The 21647-nt window shown below is 38.2% G+C and overlaps 1 protein-coding gene across 3 annotated transcripts in view; it reads right to left on the bottom strand.

The window, feature by feature from the left end:
• Positions 1-2268: 2268 nt before the first annotated feature.
• Positions 2269-21647, bottom strand: part of LOC131428195 (casein kinase I) — a 122081-nt gene continuing 102702 nt past the window's right edge. For all 3 annotated transcript variants that reach the window (XM_058591925.1, XM_058591926.1, XM_058591924.1), the window contains 2 exons: positions 11099-11205; positions 2269-5188 (listed from right to left, as the gene is read on the bottom strand). In XM_058591925.1, the coding sequence (XP_058447908.1) occupies positions 5137-5188; positions 11099-11205 (159 nt within the window). In that variant the 3' untranslated portion in view covers positions 2269-5136. The remainder of the gene's footprint in view (positions 5189-11098; positions 11206-21647) is intronic.

Raw genomic sequence — 21647 nt, 5'->3', positions numbered from 1 at the left:
GGCTCGTGGAGAGCGGTCTCTCTGCACCTGTGGCGATGGTTAGCTGGACATCGAGCATGTCGTGTGGTCGTGCGTAGAGTATCGCGACACCCGGTCGGAGCTACTGACCTTTGACCAACATGCGGGCCACCCGCCGGGTCTTCGTATCCTGGCGGTTTTTCCCACGGACCCACAGGAACAAACGATTATCAGCTGCTGCCGACCACCAACTTGAAACTGGATCCCCCAGAGTTTCGGCGATCAGCACACAACAACGTGAACCGAATACACAATGTTATAATTCAAAAATTTATCTGGGTCTTAAGTACTGCTAAGATATGCCCTCGGCATCTTAGAGCTAAAGCAGTGCCTTATTAAATGTATTGTTACATAAACAAATGTATATAATAGGGCTGAAATTTCACCACTTGTGACTTAAATCTTAACATTTTAAATTTAACTCATGTTGCAATAAATAATACATAAAACAAACCTAAAGCAAAGCTCAGCCAACCATACCCGGTCTCCCCTACTCGTCGTAGAATGATGTACGACTCTCTCCCTTCCGTTCATAAGTCGGTTTTCACAGTGATTGCATAGCCTTTCTTTGTAAGAAAAACAACACGCAAAATTCAATGAAAGCGAATGCGAATCTTGAATATATTGTTTTTCTAACCTGTGTTCCTGCAAGGAATAATGAAATTCATTGATTTGAATGTTCATAGTGTTCCATGTGTTTTCAATCATATATCATTGAAATAATGATTAATAGCTAGCAGTGTCCTGTTTTGTCTGCTGTCCGTCATACCTCATTTCCCTAACGTAGACGACGGTTTTGAAACAGTAAGCGATATATCAATGGGAAAGCATCGCTCTGATTGGTCAATCGATGCAAAAGCGAGGCTGTTGGAAGCACGCGAATCTATAAATATAAGCGATATTATAGCTAACGTTTCAGTCCTACGTGTAGCATGCCAGAGGTGGGTTGTTGCTAGACAACAAGACAGAAAGCGCTATAAAATGATTTGAAACTATAATTGATATAATCTGATCTTGTGTCATGCGAGTTCGGAGGAAATTCTATGTTATGTCGTTTTCGCCTGAGAAATTTGCAACTACTAGGGTAAATTTATATAAGATGAACTCGATTAATAATGAGAAAAAGTTTATCGCTTCAACCTTTTCAACGCAGAATGGTAGTAATGGTAGAAAAATTCTAACGCTATAAAAACAACTGCGTGCATACAAAATTTTAACACAAGCTTGGCGAAGAGAAGCTTAAATATCGGAATCCGTATCGAAAGTATGTACAAAGATATAATTGCATACATTTGGGATATTGATGTAATTTCGTCGGCTACAAAACAAATTCAAATATAGACTCTCTGGAGTGTTGGTTCCTAATAAATATCAATCTAATCAGACTCTCGTGCAATTGCGGATACAAAAGTGTGACGATTAATCAAACGGTTGGATTGAAAATGATGATCATTAGAAATTTTGGTTGCCTTGTTTCACATCAATGACTCGAACAACCTCATGGGGCTGATCCTTGTAGTTCTTTCTTTAAAAATGACCTCAAATAGGGACTCATTCCTTCTCAAGTTGGTTGGACAAGACAGCATAACATTTCGTGCCGATTTCGGACATAATTCCCAGTATTTCGGAAATAATTGACAGCCCTGTGATTGCCATATAGTCCGTCGAAACAAAAGTACAAGATTTCGGTACTAACATGTGATAAGGGCATATCGTACGGTACGCCCTTGCGAAATACATAATGCTCATTGCTCGGCTCTACAATTTCCATTTACACAATAGTCGATATAATCTCGTAGATGGAAGCTTAATCTACAAAATCATGCAAAATATGCTTGAATTCCATGCTTGAAATTCGAGTAATCAGCATTATTTTTCGTTCTTTTTGAAAGGGCCTATCGCACGATATGCCCTGATCACATGTAGGTACCGTTTTGTGCAATCGTATTCTACCGTATTGGAGTTGCGTAATTCTATAAAGTTTGGTTACAAAATAATATTCCAACACTAACTTACGCAAGTTTAATTTGACTGTTAATTTGTTCTTTCGATATAAACTCGAAAACACCTACAGGAAATTGCACAATTTTAAGCAATGCACATTTTTTATATCGCGTGAAAACTGCAAACAAATATAATTTAAAAGTAATAACAAAATTGACGTAAATCAATGGATTTATTAGAAAAAAAACTAAGAAAGGATGTGAATTCAATAGAAGTAAAAATATCACAACAGAAAAAAAAAAACAATTTAATAATTAACTACTACAGTCATTTTTTTTATTTTCCTTTTTAGACAATTTTTTTCCTCATGTCACTCTCGTCAACGTTTCTGCACTCAAACGAAATTTTTCTTTCATTTCTCATTAGCTAGTCTAGTAGTTTCTTGCTGACTTAAATACATACTCTTACATGGTACGCTGTAAAAATATACACTATACAAAGAAACTATTTATATCACAATTAGATTAAACGAAAAAGAAAAGAAAAAATCAACAGACTCTTGCAATGCTTTTCTCATGTGTGTGTGTGTTATTGCGGTGTGGATTGTCATCCATTACTACCGGTAAAACAATACATAATTTCGCTCTCCTACAGTGTTGTGTTAGTTGATACTCAAAACCTATGCAGTAGAGAAAGCAAATATTTTTTCACACTGATCCACACTCTCTTTTTTTCTACTTCTGTCTCATCTTTGCTCATCTTTTAAGTTTTGCTTTGTTCAACCATTAAAAAAAACAGTACACTTTATAAAAGGAAATAAAGTAACGTTTACTAACTAATTAGTAGTTTTGTTTTCATTCAATTAGTTTCTCTCTAAAGAACAAAAAAAAATTAAACGAATGAATGAAAACATTATGCTGCCTACTTATGCTTCTTCAACACCTTTTGAGAGTTCCGTTTCTAACAACTTTCCTAAATAGATACAAATGACTGAATTAGTTGGATAGCTGGTTAACACATCGCTGTACGTAGAGATGAAGCAACCGGGAGTTTTTCTTCTTCTTTTCAACAATATGTCGCATTCTACGTTCGATCATAATAAGACGGATCGAACAGACTGTTATCTTCTTACGGAGAGGGGGAGGGGGCTTGATAATAGCAATAGATTACTATCATGTTGGTTTCCAAACCGCAACGCACGCATAATAAATGCACAATTGACTGAAGTTAAGTTGAAATGTAACAAGCAACCGTTCGTCACCTATCTGGCGAACTGAATAGGAATGCTCTTACTCTTGCTAGTACTGTGCTGTAGTGCAGTACCGCGAACGGCGTTTCAAATAGTTTGGAAAAAGACTACCGATTTTTGGGGTCAAAATTGGTCGGAGAAATGCGAACACATTAATTGTGTAGTCCACAAAAAAACACTGTGTTTTTGTTAATTTCGTTAGACTACTTCTAACTTTTCGCACTGGATGGAAACATTAAAGCGACTGTTGTAGTATGCCGTGTATTCTAGTACTACACAATTTAGCGCTATCTGTCAGAGATGTACGAGGTCGTGTGGTTTAGGAATTTTGTTTCCAAAACACGTATGACACAGAGTGCGAAAAGTGCGGATTCCATTCACCGATTTGTTCGACTAGTACTACAAAACACACAAAATGCATTCGAAAGAATAACCCTGAGGTTCATGGGGTTTCATAGGTTTACTGAAGTAAAAAAAACACACCCAGCAGGCCAACAATTTTAAGAGACAAAAGATAGCGAGGCCAGCTTATGGCAACTCGCTCCAGTGACTCTGATTATATCTCTTCATGTGATGAAGTCTCTAGGTTCGAAGGTTTTCTGCTACGACCGGAGGTATAGGAACATTACATAGCTGATAATGTAGGTTGTGTTTTCGTGAACAGTTTCCAACAGAGAGAGGAAAAGAAAATCGGATAGTTGTAAATAGTACAGAGAGAAGTAGGCGTTGTATTCTGTGTCTGTCCGAATTACATCTTGCTTAGCTAGTTATGTGTGCCACCGCGTGGGATCTCAAGAATGTCCTGATTATCTACACATATTCAAAGAGGCCAATTATTCACGACATACTTATTTTCGCGCGAGGAGGCAACTTTTTTTTTTATTTGGGACCGGAATGTTGTTTTTGTTTTTACAAAGATCTGACGCTGGTCTTAGTTTTTGTATACCTAGCCTATTCTGCATGAAAAATAGAGGGAGATGCTGATAACTAGGAGGGGATTTTGTTTTGTTTTTTTTTTTTGCTGATTTAGGGTGATAGTACTAGAAGGAAAAGTAATAGTAGAAGGTGTGGTGGTGTTGCTGGTGATCAGTTGTTTTGTTGTAGTTGTACTCTGTTCTAGTTTCGTTAAGGTAGTGATAGTAGTAGAAAGATTGACAGTAAAGTTGAGATGGTGATGTACTAGAACTACTGAGAGTCGGATAGACAGTGTCCGATAGTAGCAGTCGTCTGCCGGATCCCTTCACAGAGATCGAAAGCCGATCTCAGAGTTTGCGGAAAAAGTGCAACAGGATCGTAAGGTCATCGGGATCGAAATCAATGTCATCATCAAAGTCACTGTTCGTCGTTATCGATTGGGATGACATGTCGCGATTGTGGTTGTGGTTGATATCGAATTGGTTGGATTTTCAGGGATGATTGTGGCACACATACGCACACGGGAACGTTCCGAGTTTTCGGACGGGACAACGCGTTTGCGGTTTCGGGTTTCGTCAGAATCATGTTCAACCCGACGGCACGATAACGGTTTGTGGTACGAACCGAAACCGAGTACGCAACAAAATGGCGTATTTTTGTTTTGTTTTGGAATCGTGGTCGTGAACAGAAGGTCGTTCATTCGCGTTTCATTCATTTATGTTGGGATGCAACACCGCGCGGTAAATTATAATAAATAATTTAATAATTAATTATTATTAATCTGGATTAGCATAATAATAGTTAGCAATAAATTACAATGGAAGTGTCGGCGTGGTGGCGGTCGGTGTCGATGCCATTATAGAGGTGGATGGATATCTGATCGTGTGCTGCGATGACGCCTGGATGTAATCCTGGCTAGGATTCAGCACGCTATCGCGCGAATTGGAGTGTGACGTTGCTCGTAGCAGCTTGACAGCCTCACGTTCCGGACTACATTGCACTGCTTCTAGTCATTTCTGACGGGATGATTTCTTCTTCTTTCGTTTAAAGAAGCAACAACATCTACGGAAAAAAAACAAATAAAATTGGATTAAATATCGAATATTTTTGTGATACAGGACAATATGGTAATTGTTAACATGACAAGAGAACTGTAACAAAAATGTATCACTTTTTTGTTGTTTAATATACACGCTGATCTGTGTTAAGCCAAGTATTCAAATGAATCACGATACTATAGTTTCCACGACCTTTTTTTCCATAAATACGTCTATTTCATAGGTAATATACATAAGTTTTTCTTCGCCGTGGCATCCACAATCCATAGTACTTTAAACCTAATACATTTCGAATATCACATTAGTATGTTGGTATTCATTAGTTAATCTAAACACTGTTTTTATCAAGCGAGTTGCTATTTTAAATTACATTCAATAAAATACATTTATTTTGTACATGATCTTATAGCTATTTCAAGTTTGTGTGTATCAGTTCATCACTTTTATTCAATGTAAGATAGCTGGCTATTGGTTGAACTCATGGAAGAGAAAACAGTCTAACATAAAATAAAATTTAAATTGGAACTCCAATGGACTTAATGAAATAATGAAGAAGTTTCATGTAAGGAACGTCACGACAAGCAAGAATGTCGCGAACTGGGACATTGGATAGTCTACCTTGGGTACGCAAGGAATTTATTAGTTGAGATCTGACATCACGATACTTCACTCATGTCCAAACGACATGGTCAATATCGCGATAACTTTCGCCACAAGCACAATGATTAGTCTCGGAAAGTCCAATTCGAAGGAGATGTGCATCTAACGTGTAGTGATTGGACATGAGTCTGGACATCACACCAATGAAATCTCTACTCACATCCAGTCCCCTGATTCATGCCTTTGTCGATATTTTAGGAATAATTGAGTGCATCCACCGAACCAGATCATCTTTATCCCGAGAAGCTTGCCAGCTGGCAAGTGTTCTTTGGCGAGACGCGCTATAGAATTCGTTGAAAGCAATCGGTCTCTCATAAATTTCACCCTCAACAGCACCACGTTTGGCTAAAATATCGGCTCTTTCATTGCCTGGAATGGAGCAATGAGCCGGGATCCAAACTATTGTGATTTGATAATTATTATTCAATATGACGTTCAGGGACTGTTTTATTTTGCCCAAGAAATAAAGGTTCATTTTTGCCAGCAGCGTTTGAGCGAATGGCTTTATTTGCACTCAGACTATCTGTGAAAAGAAAATAATGGTTTGGAGATAATGTGACGATTACACTCAAACTATAATGAACTGCTGCTAACTCTGCTATATAAACAGATGCAGGTTCTTGAAGCCTAAATGAGACCGAAACATTATTGTTGAATATACCAAACCCAGTAGCCTCTTCAATTCGTGATCCGTCCGTGTAAAATATTTTCTCAGAGTCAATATGCCTGAACTTACTTGTAAATATTTTTGGGATTTCCAACGAGCGTAGGTGTTTCGGGATTCCACGCATTTTGCGCTGCATGGATGTGTCGAAAAATAAAGTTGAGTCAGGGACATTTAGGAGGCTGACACGGATAGGAATATATCTTGAAGGGTTGATTTCATGTGACATGTGGTTAAAATATACTGTCATGAATCTTGTTTGAGATTGAAGCTCAACTAGCCTTTCGAAGTTATTAATAACCACTGGATTCAGTACCTCACATCTTATTAGCAGTCGCGATGAAAGCTCCCAAAAACGATCTTTCAATGGAAGAACTCCCGCCAGAACTTCAAGACTCATTGTATGTTTTTTTATTCAATAATATAATATAAAATTAAGGCACACTGCTTAAGCTCTAAGATGCCAAGGGTATTTACTAAACTTAATTATCGTCTAACTGGCGATCGGTAGTGGCCGGTGAATTGAATTTAGGATGAGATGATTCCAGATGGCGTTGGTAATTTTCTATGTTGGCCGCATTCTTCGGTCCGTGAGGGTCCGCGGGACTCATTGTATGTGTCGAATGCATGCAGCCTAAAGCAATTCGCAAACAACGATATTGAATTCGCTCTAATTTGATAATATGAGAGTTTGCAGCGGAACGAAAGCAAACGCATCCATATTCCATCACTGAAAGTATCGTTGTCTGATACAATTTTATTAGATTTTCCGGATGAGCACCCCACCAAGATCCTGTTATTGTTCGAAGAAAATTTACTCTTTGTTGGCATTTTGTTATCAGAAACCTCATGTGTCCTCCCCACGTGCATTTGGAATCAAACCACACCCCAAGGTATTTGAAAGTCAAAACCTGTTGGATCATTCTTTCCATCATATGAAGCTGAAGCTGCGCGGGATCATGCTTTCTTGAAAAGACGACCAACTTTGTTTTCTCCGCAGAGAATTCGATACCCAGATGTACAGCCCAAACGGACAAGTTATCTAAGGTATCTTGCAATGGTTTTTGCAGATCAATAGCTTTGGGTCCAGTAACTGAAACTACGCCATCATCTGCCAATTGTCTTAGTGTACATGGGGTTACTAGACAGCTGTCAATGTCACTCACGTAAAAATTATAAAGGAGCGGACTGAGGCATGAGCCTTGCGGTAGACCCATGTAACTAATTCTGAATGTTGCCAAATCGCCGTGTGAAAAATGCATGCGTTTCTCTGACAAAAGGTTGTGCAAATAATTATTCATAACCGGTGAAAGTCCATGTTGGTGGAGCTTGTCTGAAAGAACATCAATGGAAACTGAATCAAATGCTCCTTTAATGTCTAAAAATACAGATGCCATTTGTTGCTTTTGAGTGAAGGCAATTTGGATTTCAGACGAAAGTAATGCAAGGCAATCATTCGTCCCTTTATTTCTACGGAAGCCAAACTGAGTATCTGACAACAAACCGTTCGTCTCGACTCAAATGTCGAGACGTCGTAGAATAATTTTTTCGAACAATTTTCTGATGCAGGAGAACATCGCAATGGGTCGATATGAGTTGTGATTGGAAGCTGGTTTCCCCGGCTTTTGAATGGCGATAACTTTCACTTGCCTCCAGTCAGGTGGAACAATATTTTGCTCAAGAAACATGTTGAACAATTCCAACAAACGTCTTTTTGCGAGGTCGGGCAGATTCTTCACCAAGTTGAATTTAATTCTGTCCAACCCAGGAGCGTTATTGTTACAAGACATGAGTGCTATGGAAAATTCCATCATTGAAAAGGGGCTATCAATAGAACCATTATTTGGAAAAGATTTTCTAATAATGCTATGCGTAGGAACAGAATCTGGACAAACTTTCCTCGCAAAATCAAATATCCATCGGTTCGAGTATTCCTCACTCTCATTTCCTACGTTACGATTCTTCATTCGTCTGGCCGTATTCCAAAGAGTGCTCATTGAGGTTTGTCTTGACAAACCTTCGACAAAATGTCTCCAATAGCTACATTTCTTGGTCCGAAGTATGCTCTTGTACTTGGTTTCTAAAGTCAAGAATTTTTCAAAATTCTGAGGAGTTCCTCCTCCTCGTTTTAAAAACGTCTTGAAAACATTTTGTTTCGCGTGTTTAGCATCTCAGCACTCTTTGTCCCACCAAGGGTTTGGAGGCCTTCTGTTAGACGTTGGCCCAGGAAAGCGTTTAGTTTGGGATTGTTCTGCGGCCTCCAGAATCGAACAAACGAGGAAGTCTTCAAGTGGAGGGAGCTCTTCCATTGAATTCAAAATACTAGAGATACTACTTTGGTATTTAATCCAGTCGATATTTTTTGTCAAATCATATGGAATACTAGCTGAAGTAGCAATGCAATTGATACTGCTAATTGCGATGATGATTGGTAAATGATCGCTACCGTGTAAATCAGGCAACATTTTCCAGGTGCAATCTAGTCGAAATGATGTTGAGCAAAGAGATAGATCTAATGCACTTGGGCGTGCAGGAGGTCTTGGGATCCGTGTCATGCTACCCATATTTAAAACTGTCATGTTAAAATTGTCACAAATGTTTTGTATTAAAGATGATCTGCTATCATTGTAAACGGAACCCCACATAATACCGTGCGAATTTAAATCCCCCAGAATCAATCGGGGAGCAGGAAGGGCTTCAACCATTTCATTAAGCTGTCGCTGTCCAACTTGTGATTTTGGAGGAATATAAACCGAAGCTATACAAATATTTTTTCCTTTAATGTTTATTTGGCAAGCAACAACTTCTATACCACATGTTGAAGGAATGTTTAATCTATTAAAGGAATAGAGTTTCTTAATTCCCAAAAGCACTCCATCATACGGAGAGTCTCTATCGAGACGTATAATGCCATGTTTCGCATAAAGCAAATACATCACATTTTTGACTATGCAATAAGATTTTAAATGAATCAAGTTTTGGCATGATGCTTCCACAAATCCACTGCAGGACAGTGATTGTATCAATTGCGGCGGGTGATAAATTATCCATCAAAAGATACAAAACAATTATAACGACAGAAAATTGGTTCAATAACGATCATTTCAAAAAGCTTTGGAGTGGCACTGAAAAATGCAATCCCACGGTAGTTGAAAAAGAGGACTGACACAGATCGGTGAATACTCCGGTAGTTAGCGATATCTGGAACAAAAACCTAAGATGTGCTGCTAAACTGGCAGAGCATTTTCGCGAAACAATCGCCGGTTTACCATCTGGAGGTGCTAGCCTTGATTTTACCAATCGCCAACAGAACGGAGTCTTCGTCTAAATTGAGCGCATTTAAAGACTGGTTCAGTAATGGTACATTTTGCTTGATGAAACAACAATTTTTCATCAGAAAAACACTGGAAAATTTCTGGGAAAATAATTTACTAATCTTCTGCGAACACAAACCTGTGAGTTCTACGCAATGCATTGACGAAGGTAGCTCAGATTTTTTCCTTCGCTCTTTGGCATAGGTCCAGAATTTCTTGGGATCCGACTTTAGATTACCTTGTACGTTCCGTAAATAATTATCATTGTGCGATCTCGACGAACTGATTCTAATGGTATGACGATTCAAAAGTCGGTGTTCACTAGAGGTAGGCAATACGTTTTCGTACAGTTCCATACAAGTAGTTTATCAGGAAGCATGAGTGAACAAGAGCTCTTTTTCTTGTTAGTTTCCTATTCTTTTCAAAAGAAAGGAACGATTATTGTGAACAAGAGTGAAGGATTGAAATTAGTTTTAAGCACGAATTCCTGCAATTCAGTCACAGTTGTACAGAATATGCACAACAAAACACAAAACACAAAGTTTCCTTCATCATTTTTCGTAGAAGTTTTTTAAAGTCCAGATGATCGAAAGAACGGGTCAGAAGAACTAGTTCTTTCGTTAGAAGTATCTTGTTCCGAGCGATTCCAACGGTTCCGAAGAAAGTGGTAGCCTTTCTTTGTGCGAAAGGAAAAATACAGGAGATCTTCTTCTAGGCCCAATTCGTTTCAACAAATTCGATCGTATAACCAAATGATATGCGATAATCAAAACCTAGTGACTGAAGGTTGAACACATTCGACATCGACTGTAAGAGGACCGTGGGCTTCAAAACTAGATCGACGTAAGTCAGATCAAACTGAACACTCAATCGAACTAGAATGTTTCAGACATGCACTGAAATTTCACATCACACTGCTGCATCAACTATTGGTGCTGCAGGAAATTGACGTTATAAATTTTCTTAGTTATGCGGTCGCAACATTAAAGTATAGTTGAAATATCAGTGGTCCTGGATGGCTACCAAGTGGGCTTGCTGGGAAATTTATCAGATACTAAATTCAAATGACTCAGTCACGATTCCTGATGTGTGACCAAATACGTTCCATCTAAAATCAAGTTTGTCTAAATTAGTATCCTGGAAGATCTGTAATATTTCGGATGCTGTCAGTTCAACTCTTTTGACTTATTCTTTTGGCTTAACACAAATCGCGCCCGTGGAATCTTAATTTAAGAAATATATCCAGATAAGACATAAGGAAAACTTGGATACTCACTTTGTTTCATCGATCAGTTCCACTTCCGGTTGCTGCGTGATGGGTGTGTTCGAATGTCCGGCGGTTGGATCGTCGGCATTCAATTCTCCGTTGGTTGAACTTACGACCTGTTTACGTGTTGATAGTGCGTTTGTATGCGTGCGTTTGATTTTGATTTTTTGCGTTTTGATTGTTTTTGGCATGATCAAGGTGCGAGAGTGGGGGAAGGAAAAAAAGTGGAATCAAATACCAAACCACAATTCCCATTCGATATGGCACATGAGGCACGCGAACGGATTGGTAACGGGGATGGAATGAAGGAGGGCGTTTATTGGTGACAGGGTGGTGACCGGGATTGACGGAGGTGGTGAAACGGAACGGAAGAAGAAAAAAAAGAAGAGAAAACATTTTGATTAGTTTCATTTTGGTTTGTCCGAGGTCCTTTCTGGGCGGGCTGTGAGTGGCTGGGGTAGGGTTCAATATCACTACTGCTGGATTCAAAGTACGGTCATTTAGCACCAGAGTCTACTATATAGACTTAAGTGTGATGGTGGTAGTGGTGAGGGTGGGGGCGGTGTTCTTAAGGTGGTAAACATAGTGAGTGGAAAAGAAAACTCTGCCAGTGAACGGTGGAAAGTGGGTAATGTTGTATAGAACGAGAAAACTGTGCCGCGTGGGTGAAACATTACAGTGGAAATTTGGTTGTTGTTTATTGGTTGAATGCAATAGCGCCTTGGTGTGGGTGGTGGGTGCAGGATTTTTTTTGTTGGTGGAGAAAAGATTTGCTCTACTAGGTAGTCAATACTAGAACGAGAAAGTGCGTACATAAGAAATTTCCCTCAACTAGAAGAGATGAGGAATATGAAAAAATCTGGGACGACTAGTGCAATTTGGAGAAGTTGTGAATAAGTCGAAATACAATTTCTACTATACAGGTCAAAACGGAAATACGAAATTAGTTCAACTAATTCCAGTGACTGGATTGGGATGATTTATGCAATGTAAGAATTATTCATAAATAACAGATGAGGGGAGAAACGAAAAAAAAACACACCAAGTTAACATATAATGGAACAGAATGATTTAGTAGCCTGGGTTGCATTAGAGGATAAATTGGCATAAATTTATAAGCGGTGCGATTTTGCACATCTCAATAGCTTTTACCGGACTCATTGCTGTGAAGTCAGCGTATTATTTGATAAATATTAGTAATGAAATCTCTAGCATGCGAATGCGTTGAAACAAAAATTGTAAGCAACGTTTTTTTTACGTTTGTTAGTTGGCGTGAATCCACTCAAACCTTCAACTTGCTTGGGTTGAAGCTAGTGTCGTGTGTTTCATGATGTACAAAGAAGCGATTAAACTAAAACAATAAAATCCATATATACACAGACCATGATAAAAGTTCTTCAAGGTCGTCCGATGACCCTGTAGATATGGAAACTTTTTATTCCATAGCGAACTTAAGAGGCCTTTTTTCTTTGAAAATTCTAATTACAGAGGAATAACTGCTATGCGATTTCCGCTGTCACGTAGACAACAAATAAGATACTTTAAAATGAAGAGAGTCACGTGGATTCGGACGAGGATTTCCTGAAGCAAAGAGTTTACCTTGGAAGAGGATCATTTCATCGAAAGCCTTCCTAAAGAACTAAACAATCAACTAAAATATTATAATTAAACTATAATAGTCGAAACCAAACATTCAAACTTCATTGTTTCACGAAGTTTTGACGACAGTTTACTTTCAATAATACCGTATTGAAGATAAAAAGTGAACAACGTGCACATTTGCTAACTATACTTTTCATCAAGACGTCAAAACTTGTCAAGACAATTTTTTACCAGTTGATGTAGATCAACGATTTCCAAACTGGTCCCTACTGCCCACCTGTGGGCGCTAGCTTATTTTTAGTGGGCAGTAAACTCTAAGTGTTCAACAGGTGGACAATACACGGGTAAAAATCCATTTCCGGCACCATGACTACAAATCATGAAATCATGAATCATGTCTATCATGAATAATAAGTCATGATTTCATGAGCAAAATGATTGGTGTCATGCACAATAACACACCTTTCATGAAAATTTTCATGATATCAATAATTTTGCTTATGAAATTTCATGAGAGGGCATGGTACATGATTTCATGATTAAAAATCATGGTACCGGTAATAGGTTTTTATCCGTGTAAGTTTCAAATAGTGGGCTTTCCTATTAAAAAAATCTATCCGAGAAAGGGTCAAAGCAAATGTGTTCATGACAAGTTTAAGAATCATGTAGAAAATTTTCCACGAAATCATTGCTAAATCCCGTGCAGGATCAAACAAATTAGTTGCAAATATGATAGAAATAGCACAATTTTTGTGAAATTTATAATGAGACGATAGAAGTGAGCATTTAAAAACTTAAAGGGTGTTACGATCAACTTTTTTTTCAAACAAGACTCGAATCATGTCTTAATTCCTAGTTCAATTCTTAAAGGGTATAGACAAAATATTCACTGAATCTTTCTTTTAAGCAAATGCGATTATAAGAGCCTTTCGTTTGATTTTTTCATCCAGTTTTGTACTGCTTCCCTGGTAACTTCCCTCATCGGAAGAACTGCATCTTGTCAGTTTTCCTTGAACTGCAACTCGCTGACAATAGCCTGTTGTTCCTTCTTGAATTTGCACTTGTCCCAATATTTTTTCTATTGCTCGTAGTTCAGGCGCCTTGAGAGGACGTTGTTTGTGGAATACCATTCCATGAAGCCGAGATGACAAACCCGACCAAAACAGAACGGAGCATTTGTACTGCTTGAGGAAAAGAAACAAAAGTGTGTCCAGGCGCTCCGGTACATACGTTTTTTGGTTGATGATTCCGGTCATGATTTACTAGTCGCTCATCAACGCATTGAAGTAGATGGCTCATCACACGCGATATTTCTTTAGCTGAAGGTATTCGAGTAGCCGTTAAATATTCCTATTCAGGAAGCTCTTTAAAATCTAAAATTCTTAATGTAGGTTTCATCATCCTATACTCTGTTATTAAAATTCATCAGCAGCTTGCTTGACCAACCGATACGATTTGCTGATCGCGCGATTTGGAGTTATCGACAGTCTTACTAGTTTTTAATTCGATGCACGGTTGTAGAGTCTTCAGCTTTCCTGGCGGTCGTCAAACGTTTTCCGAATGCTTTCATTACATTAGTAAAGGTTAGTTTTGCCACATTAATAAATTTAAACTTCTTTGCGTGCGAATAGTTAGGATTTTTGTGATGGACGAGCAAAATTTTTACTCGTTGCTACTTTTGCTTCTGTGCTATTTCAACAACCGAGAAACATATATCAAAGTTAAACAGTAGGTATGATGTTTGATGAGGTCGAAAGCGACATGTCGTACTCTAAGTACGTCAGTCAACTTGCAATTGCAACGCGATCAATTTAGGTAAGACAAAAACAAAGCTTTTATGTAAACTTTTGAAGTTTAAATGAAATCCGACAGGCGAAAACTGGAGATCTTTAGGAATACTGCGAACGTTTAGAATGCTTTCAGAATGACTTTATTTAGAGATTTGATGATATCTTAAATATATGTAGGTCGCCCTGTTCGTTAACATGTTAACGAGTTTTAGTCTCAAGCCAGTGGGTTAATACCGCACGAAAGCGTTTATCATTCATACCAATCGTATCTCTCATTCTTTCTCCGGGTGGACAATGGTTTGCTAGGTCTGTCTCTGTTGTCGTCTATTTTTCTTACACAATGTTTGTTCGATAGGATCTAACATTAACATTCCAATTAAACCTTGAAGAATGGCTTATTCGTATCAGTTCGAAAGTCTGTGCTGGTACAAATGATCGATACGGACGTAAACACGAAAGAAGGTGAATAAATTGATTGTGTAATCTACTTTTACTGATGATTTTACTGAACGTTCAGTTGTTGAAATTTCGATGCAAAAAGTAATATTTTTTAAGTGTGAAGCGTTGTCTGCTATTATATTCATACAGTCAATTTCACTAAAAAAAAACTGTACTCAAGAACAAAAAATGAGACACATTGTTGGCGTTTAGGAAAAATTCATGAAATTCGGACTGAAACCAGCTAAGAGTGTATTGTATACGTCAAGTATTAATCGAGATGTTATCGGATTTTCGATATGACTCGTACCCACTACTTGTGGGGAATTTTGACAACCGTCAGAAGGCTGGCTGCATTCCGGCTGCTATCAAAATTGTCCAGGCGAAATTGCGTCATTATCTCGCGGTACGTGTCTTGTTTATTTCTCTCTTCCTCCTTTTTTCTTTTTTTTTTCTATTCGACTTCATTTGATATTCGTCAATCCCGCTTGTACATACAAAAAACTAATCTTAAGACGAGGTAAATGAGATTGAAATATGGGTATGTTTGGTAGTGAGAAAGCAATGTTGTTGGCAATAACATTGACTATAATTATTATATGTGAACGGCAATAACTTATTGCCCTATGTACTTTTTATTAGAAAAATAAAGTCAATGCGCGAAAAATGTGAAACCGATTCCAAACGGTCCTGCCAGTGTTGTATGGCATGAATCCGGCAGAAACAGACCCGTTAATAACCGCTAGGCGAAATTATCTGCCGGAAAAGGTTGCTTGCATTGTTGCCAGACTTTTCCCGGAGTTCTGGCAGACGTCTGGGGGGGAATCTGCCCGCCGCGTACAAGTAGGTAACGCGCCCGCTTGCATGTGCCTAGCAGTGTCTGTCAGGTTTTACCAGGATTCCGGTAAGAGTCTGGCAACAATGCAACAACCGTTTCCGGCAGAGAATTTCACCTGGCGGTTATTACCGGTTCTGTTTCTGCCGGATTGTTGCCATACAACACTGGCAGGACCGTTTTGAATCGGTTCTTCATTTTTAGTCCGTTTGGTTTTAATTTTTTTATAAAAAAAAATTAAATTAAGGGCTATAACATAGCTTTTGTACTACACAAACATGATATACAAAGCTTCTTCTCTTAATATATCAGTATATTAATTTCATTTACCTGGTCTCAAGACTCGTTTTTATATTTGGATGTACACGCAAAATTGACGAATATCAAATGAAGTCGGAAAGAAAATAAAAAAGGAAGAGCGATCTCTCAAGACGTGACGTGGCGAGAGAATGACTTAATTTCGCCTGCAAAATTTTGACAGCTGCCGGAATCCTGCCAGGCTTCTGCCGGCTGCCAGAATTCTTACAAGCGGGTGAAAGCGCCGGTAACTTTCGAAAATTTATAAAGCTATTTTATTTCGTGCGGTACTGAATTGGTGTAGTAATAGCACGAGGATATCTCAATATCTGGCGCTTTATTCACCACCGAGAAGAAAGAAGAAGAGATGATATCGGAACATAAGCAGATCCATCAAACTATCTTGTGCGTCGTCGTGAAATGTTCGACTGCGGTTGACAGATGACATGATAAGACTTTCACGTTCTTATTTTACTTATATTTCGATTTGGCATGCCATTTGAGGGTGCGGTAAAAGCAGTAGCTTGACAATGTACGACCGGAGCGAGTAACTTTTTAAATTGTCCCTCTGCTCCCTGTTGAGACGAGACTCTGTTTGTTAGCCGGATATGACATATTTCCGATACCTGCGGTTGTTTTCACACTTATGCAGAGGCAGTATGTATTGTATTATTTCACCGAATAGGTCAGCTTTTACGCCGTTTGGATAATTTCTTCGAAAAAGTCATTTCGTTGAATTTATTGTTTATATTGAAACATTGTACCAAGCATAAATTTCAAATGAAATGAAATGAAGGTTAATAAAAGCATATAATATTGCTGATCTGTTCGACTTAAGAGATTTCTTTAATAATGACCGTTTTATTGCCCGACATTTCGACTACTAGTTTTAGTCTTTATCAAAGTGTTCCGCGTCTGAAAATCGGGCATCCCTAATATCAAACGTTATTCATGCGAGAATGATGTCAGTTGATGTTTCATTATGCAAAGAGCCAATTATGGACATACGATTTTCGGACAATGAACATTGGTATTTTTTTTATAAAGATCAAAACCCATATTCGAGACGTCGAGTCGCCAACCATTTTGCATACAAATCGGTAACCGTATCGTTTATCTGGTCTACTCAAAGCTAGGTCCGAAAGATAGGAATCGGGGTCGAACAGCACACGAATTAATGTCGTTTTCGCTTGAGAAAACTGAAACTGACCCAGGGCAGTTTCATCAAACATACAATTTTCACGAAACTGTGTTTGTTTCGCACTTAGCAACGAGAATTTGAGAAAACCTGATATAAAACCAGGTTCGAAACTGACTCGATTTTCAGTTCAACAACGTTAAAACTAGGTTTGAAACTAGCTTCAAACAAACGGTTTGACAGCAGTTAGGATGGAAACTGGGTTAGGTTTGGCATCAAGCGAAAACAACATAAAACGTCTACTTTTCATTTGCGCTCAGTTAATGAAAAAGTACTGCAAAAAATGTCCGGGTACATTCACCAAATCAAATACTTTGTCGTTATTAAAATCAACTTGCTTTCCTGAAAATCCCATTCTATAGATCTCGAATCAATTTGGAAGGCTCAATCGAGAGAGAACTCATGATTAAGAATAGGCCATATTTCAGATGTTTGATTTTCGATCAGCAAAACCGGGGGATCTAATATTTTTGATTTTTTTTAAATTCAATGTCAATGCGATATTAAGACAATTCGGTGGAATGACGCTTTCGCGGAAATGACCTACGGCGAAACGAATTTTTTGGCAACAATTTTTTGTGTGTTTTTTAGTATTTTCATACTCAATTTCATTATTTTATTGAAGAAACTATATCGGACGACACGCAGATGGAATAAGTTTAAAAAGTACAGAAGAATTAGTGACGATTTTGAAACGTCCATGAACTGGAAGTTTTAAGAAAGTTTATATCCAAATGCGATTTTTAAAAGACGCTCAAATCTGTTCTGTTTACCACCGGTCTGATCTGTAATTGAGATTCCTTAATCCATAATCGAGCATTTCAGAAAAGTGATTTGACTCAATTAGCTGAGAATTCTGTCCTTGAAATCAGAAAAGGGTCATTGTACCAAGCGTCGCGAGTTGGCTATCTAGTGCTGTACCTTGACTGGGCTCGGATACAGCAGAGGTCTTACTTAGTAACAGTTTGTAAGATTTCAATGAATCAAGGGTCCTAACTGAAACATGAATCAATACGTTTTGTATCTTCCATTTGTAGATGATAGGTACATCTACATCATGAATAAATCTTTTCAAATTTTTAACGTTGCATATTTTTAAAAATGTTCTCCCGGAGCAGGAGTTGTAGAGATTAATTTCTCTCAGTTTCAAAATCACGTGCAATACTTTGTGCATGCAAATTTTCGCCCGTGTGTAACGCTGGACAAAATTTTGAATGACTTTGGCGCAATTTACGTAACTATGGCATGAGTTTATTAGCTATGAAGATATATTATGTTTTAGCATATATATATTCTGATTTTTGGTTGATATATGGTAAAACCATTGGTTAGAGTGATGACTGCTTTCTCTGTTCAATGCATTGACCGAAAAATAAGACGGAAATTAGAGTATTAATTTCGAATCCATTCGTACTTATAACAAAGCTATTCTTACACTAATTTTGTGAATACACACTTTTATGAACAGACCTAACTAAACAACCTGTTTATAAAGCTTGTCAGTATCCTGACTATAGGAAAAATCAGTTTCCTAACTATAATGAAATATTAACACGCGAGTTCTCGAACTAAAATGGAATAAACCCAGTATGCAAAACTGCGAATGCCATCCGAGGTCAGTGACCAGATGATGATTGATGGGAATGCTGAAGCCTACCTTTCCGAGCCTAACAGTTCGAGACAGAAGCCTAATCAGCTCATTATTTGACAAGTTACTGAGTAGCATTGCAAATGATGAAATACGAATACGAACCAGGATCGATGGTGGCTACAGTAGCCAATAAGCACCTAATTATGCAGCCAACACTCATTTGGTTAGGAATCTATCACACCATCACAGTCTGAAGCTTAGTGATTGAAAGTGGCGCCTTAGCGAGCAAACTGCCGTGCACGGAAAGAATCCGTTGTGGTAATTACAAATGTATGACGTAAATTCAAGCATGCCGTTTTTTTCTTATGTGATGACAGGAAACATCCGTAAAGCAAATTCAGCAGCTAGAAGTTCTAAATGGAAGATCTATAATAGAGCAGAAACTGGAGCTAACGTATTCCCAGCAAGCCGTTCTAGTTTTATTAATTCGACCAGTTCTTCTGTCAAATTTAAAACTGGTCTACGATGCCGTTCTATTTTTTGTATATTTGAAACACGAGTAAAACACTGCTGGGGCTGCCAGTTTTTCTGGTAACTGACATAAATTATGCATCCAGAACTAGAACACTACTGGATAAGCCCTTATCATATATTTTGTGGTTGTTCAATGCTTATCTAGATTCTGAAACATTTTCACATGTTTTGGTTTGTAAATTTAAGTGGAATGCGATGTTTACAAATGAAATAAAAAAACATTGTTAGACAATATTTCGCTGGTTTTGGAATATTTTGAGATACCGGAAGCACTGGACACTACGGACAGATCTGAAATCAAAACTATCTAGGTTTATTCGTTTTGCTCGATTATTTCATAGCTAGACGGGTGTGGAGATCAGAGCAAAAATCTATCCGATTGTTAGACCGAGACAATGTTCAGATTCGGTAAAATGATCCTTTCGGTTAAATGGTACCCTGAAACATTACCATGAGGGCGAAATAATCCCCTCGGTGAAATGACGCTGACTGGTCTGATCTCAGGTTAATCTAAGACCATGAGATTCCACAATGGCAATTGCTAAACTGGTTGAGGAATAGATATCCAGTCGTTCGGTTTCCAGCGGGTTAGCGGTTTTTTGACGCGGTACGTACCCCCGGGGTAAAAAAGACCTTAGCGAGTACTGAGTAATTTTAGTACATATGTAAATCAAACTCTGCGAAATATTCAAATAGATGAACTACTTCGGTTTGACATCCTATTGCTGATGTGTAGTTAAAAATTTAATTCCACTATAAAATCTTTACTTTTTCGCCACTGACGTCAAAAAAAAAGTAACAGATACTAGTAGATCGAAGTTTGCAACCGTCACCAGTGAATCAATTCTAAGTCCTTTAACGTGGTTTAAAATTGACGTTAATTTAACCAGTCTTTTTGTCAGCTTGTTTTGATAAAAACCGCCTTTAAAATTCCTTGCATTATTGCATTAAGAGTTACTATTTGGGTATAAATATTATTTCAATTTTTTTAATTTATGTTTTAAAATGTTCAGACGTGTGCGATGCCATACTATGCCCCAAGGATGTAATTGGTTGGTTCCGAAGACTAAAGGATACTAAATGTACGATTTGATACGATTGGTAAGTAACAGGAATTTGATGCAAACTGAAGCATTCGTAAGCAATCTGAAAAGCAATCTAAATACGCTTCGATTGCTTGCAAGGGATCGAAAGTGTTTCTGTAATGTTTGAATCCAATTGATGCAAACATTGCATTAAGGCGGGGCTGGTCGATGGGACGGTGACCTCGAAACACGATTTGTTCTGAATACGAAATGGGTCATCGGAATTCGATTGAGTTAACATTTCCCTGAGTCCTGGACAAAAGTTATTTGCATGTATGAACAAAACACATGGAAACATTTTTTTTCTGTAAGCCGCTGCCAGACAGTGGAGTTTGGGACAGGTTGAGCACCCACACACATATGTAAATCAACTATAAAAAGTTTGCAGAATTAATTCGGATCATTAATGTCATTTCATGGAATGTCTTTTGCTTAGTTTAAATAGGCGAATAAATAAGTAAGGGGAGAAGTGTATAGTAAGCATTCTCTAACTAAGTGAACGATTAGGAAATTTAAAGGAATCGACCGATCAAGACCCGTTGCAAACTAAAATCACTCGAAGATAGTCAATCAGACAACTTTTCAAAGCAACGGGAATGTTCCGAAAGGTAGGCCATTGGGTGCCATATGAATTGAAGCCAAGGAACGTCGAACTTCGTTTATTCATAGCAGTTGTACCTGCAACGGTACGAAAGAATAGATTTTTACATCTAAATGTTACTGGCGATGAAAACTTTTCAAAACGTCGGGCAGCGCATAGATACACTGACCATGCATCATCATCATCGACGGCCTGAAGGTTATGCTCTTTATATGGTGAAACCCGTCACTGCAACCAAATGAAAGGATTACGGCAGAGGTCTACCAATAACAATTGAGCCGAAAAAAAAACAGTCACAATTCGACGAATAGGAACGACCAAGTAATTTTGCAACACGAGAATGCTCGCCCACATGTGGCACAGTCGGTAGAACATATTTAGAAGCGCTCAAATCTGAAGTTCCTACCAGACCGCTGTATAGCACAGACATTGCTCCATCCGATTACTATTTGTTCCGGTCGATGCATCTTGGCCTGGTTGACCAGCACCTTTTCCAATTATGATGCAGTCAAAAAATCGATTGATTCGTGGATTGCGGCCAAATCGATCGAATTTTTGAAAAGGGTATCCGTAAATTGACAGAAAAA

Source organism: Malaya genurostris, chromosome 2 (assembly GCF_030247185.1).
Source record: "Malaya genurostris strain Urasoe2022 chromosome 2, Malgen_1.1, whole genome shotgun sequence".
NCBI classification, from domain to species: Eukaryota; Metazoa; Arthropoda; class Insecta; order Diptera; family Culicidae; genus Malaya; species Malaya genurostris.
This window is presented reverse-complemented; position numbering and strand designations above follow the sequence as displayed.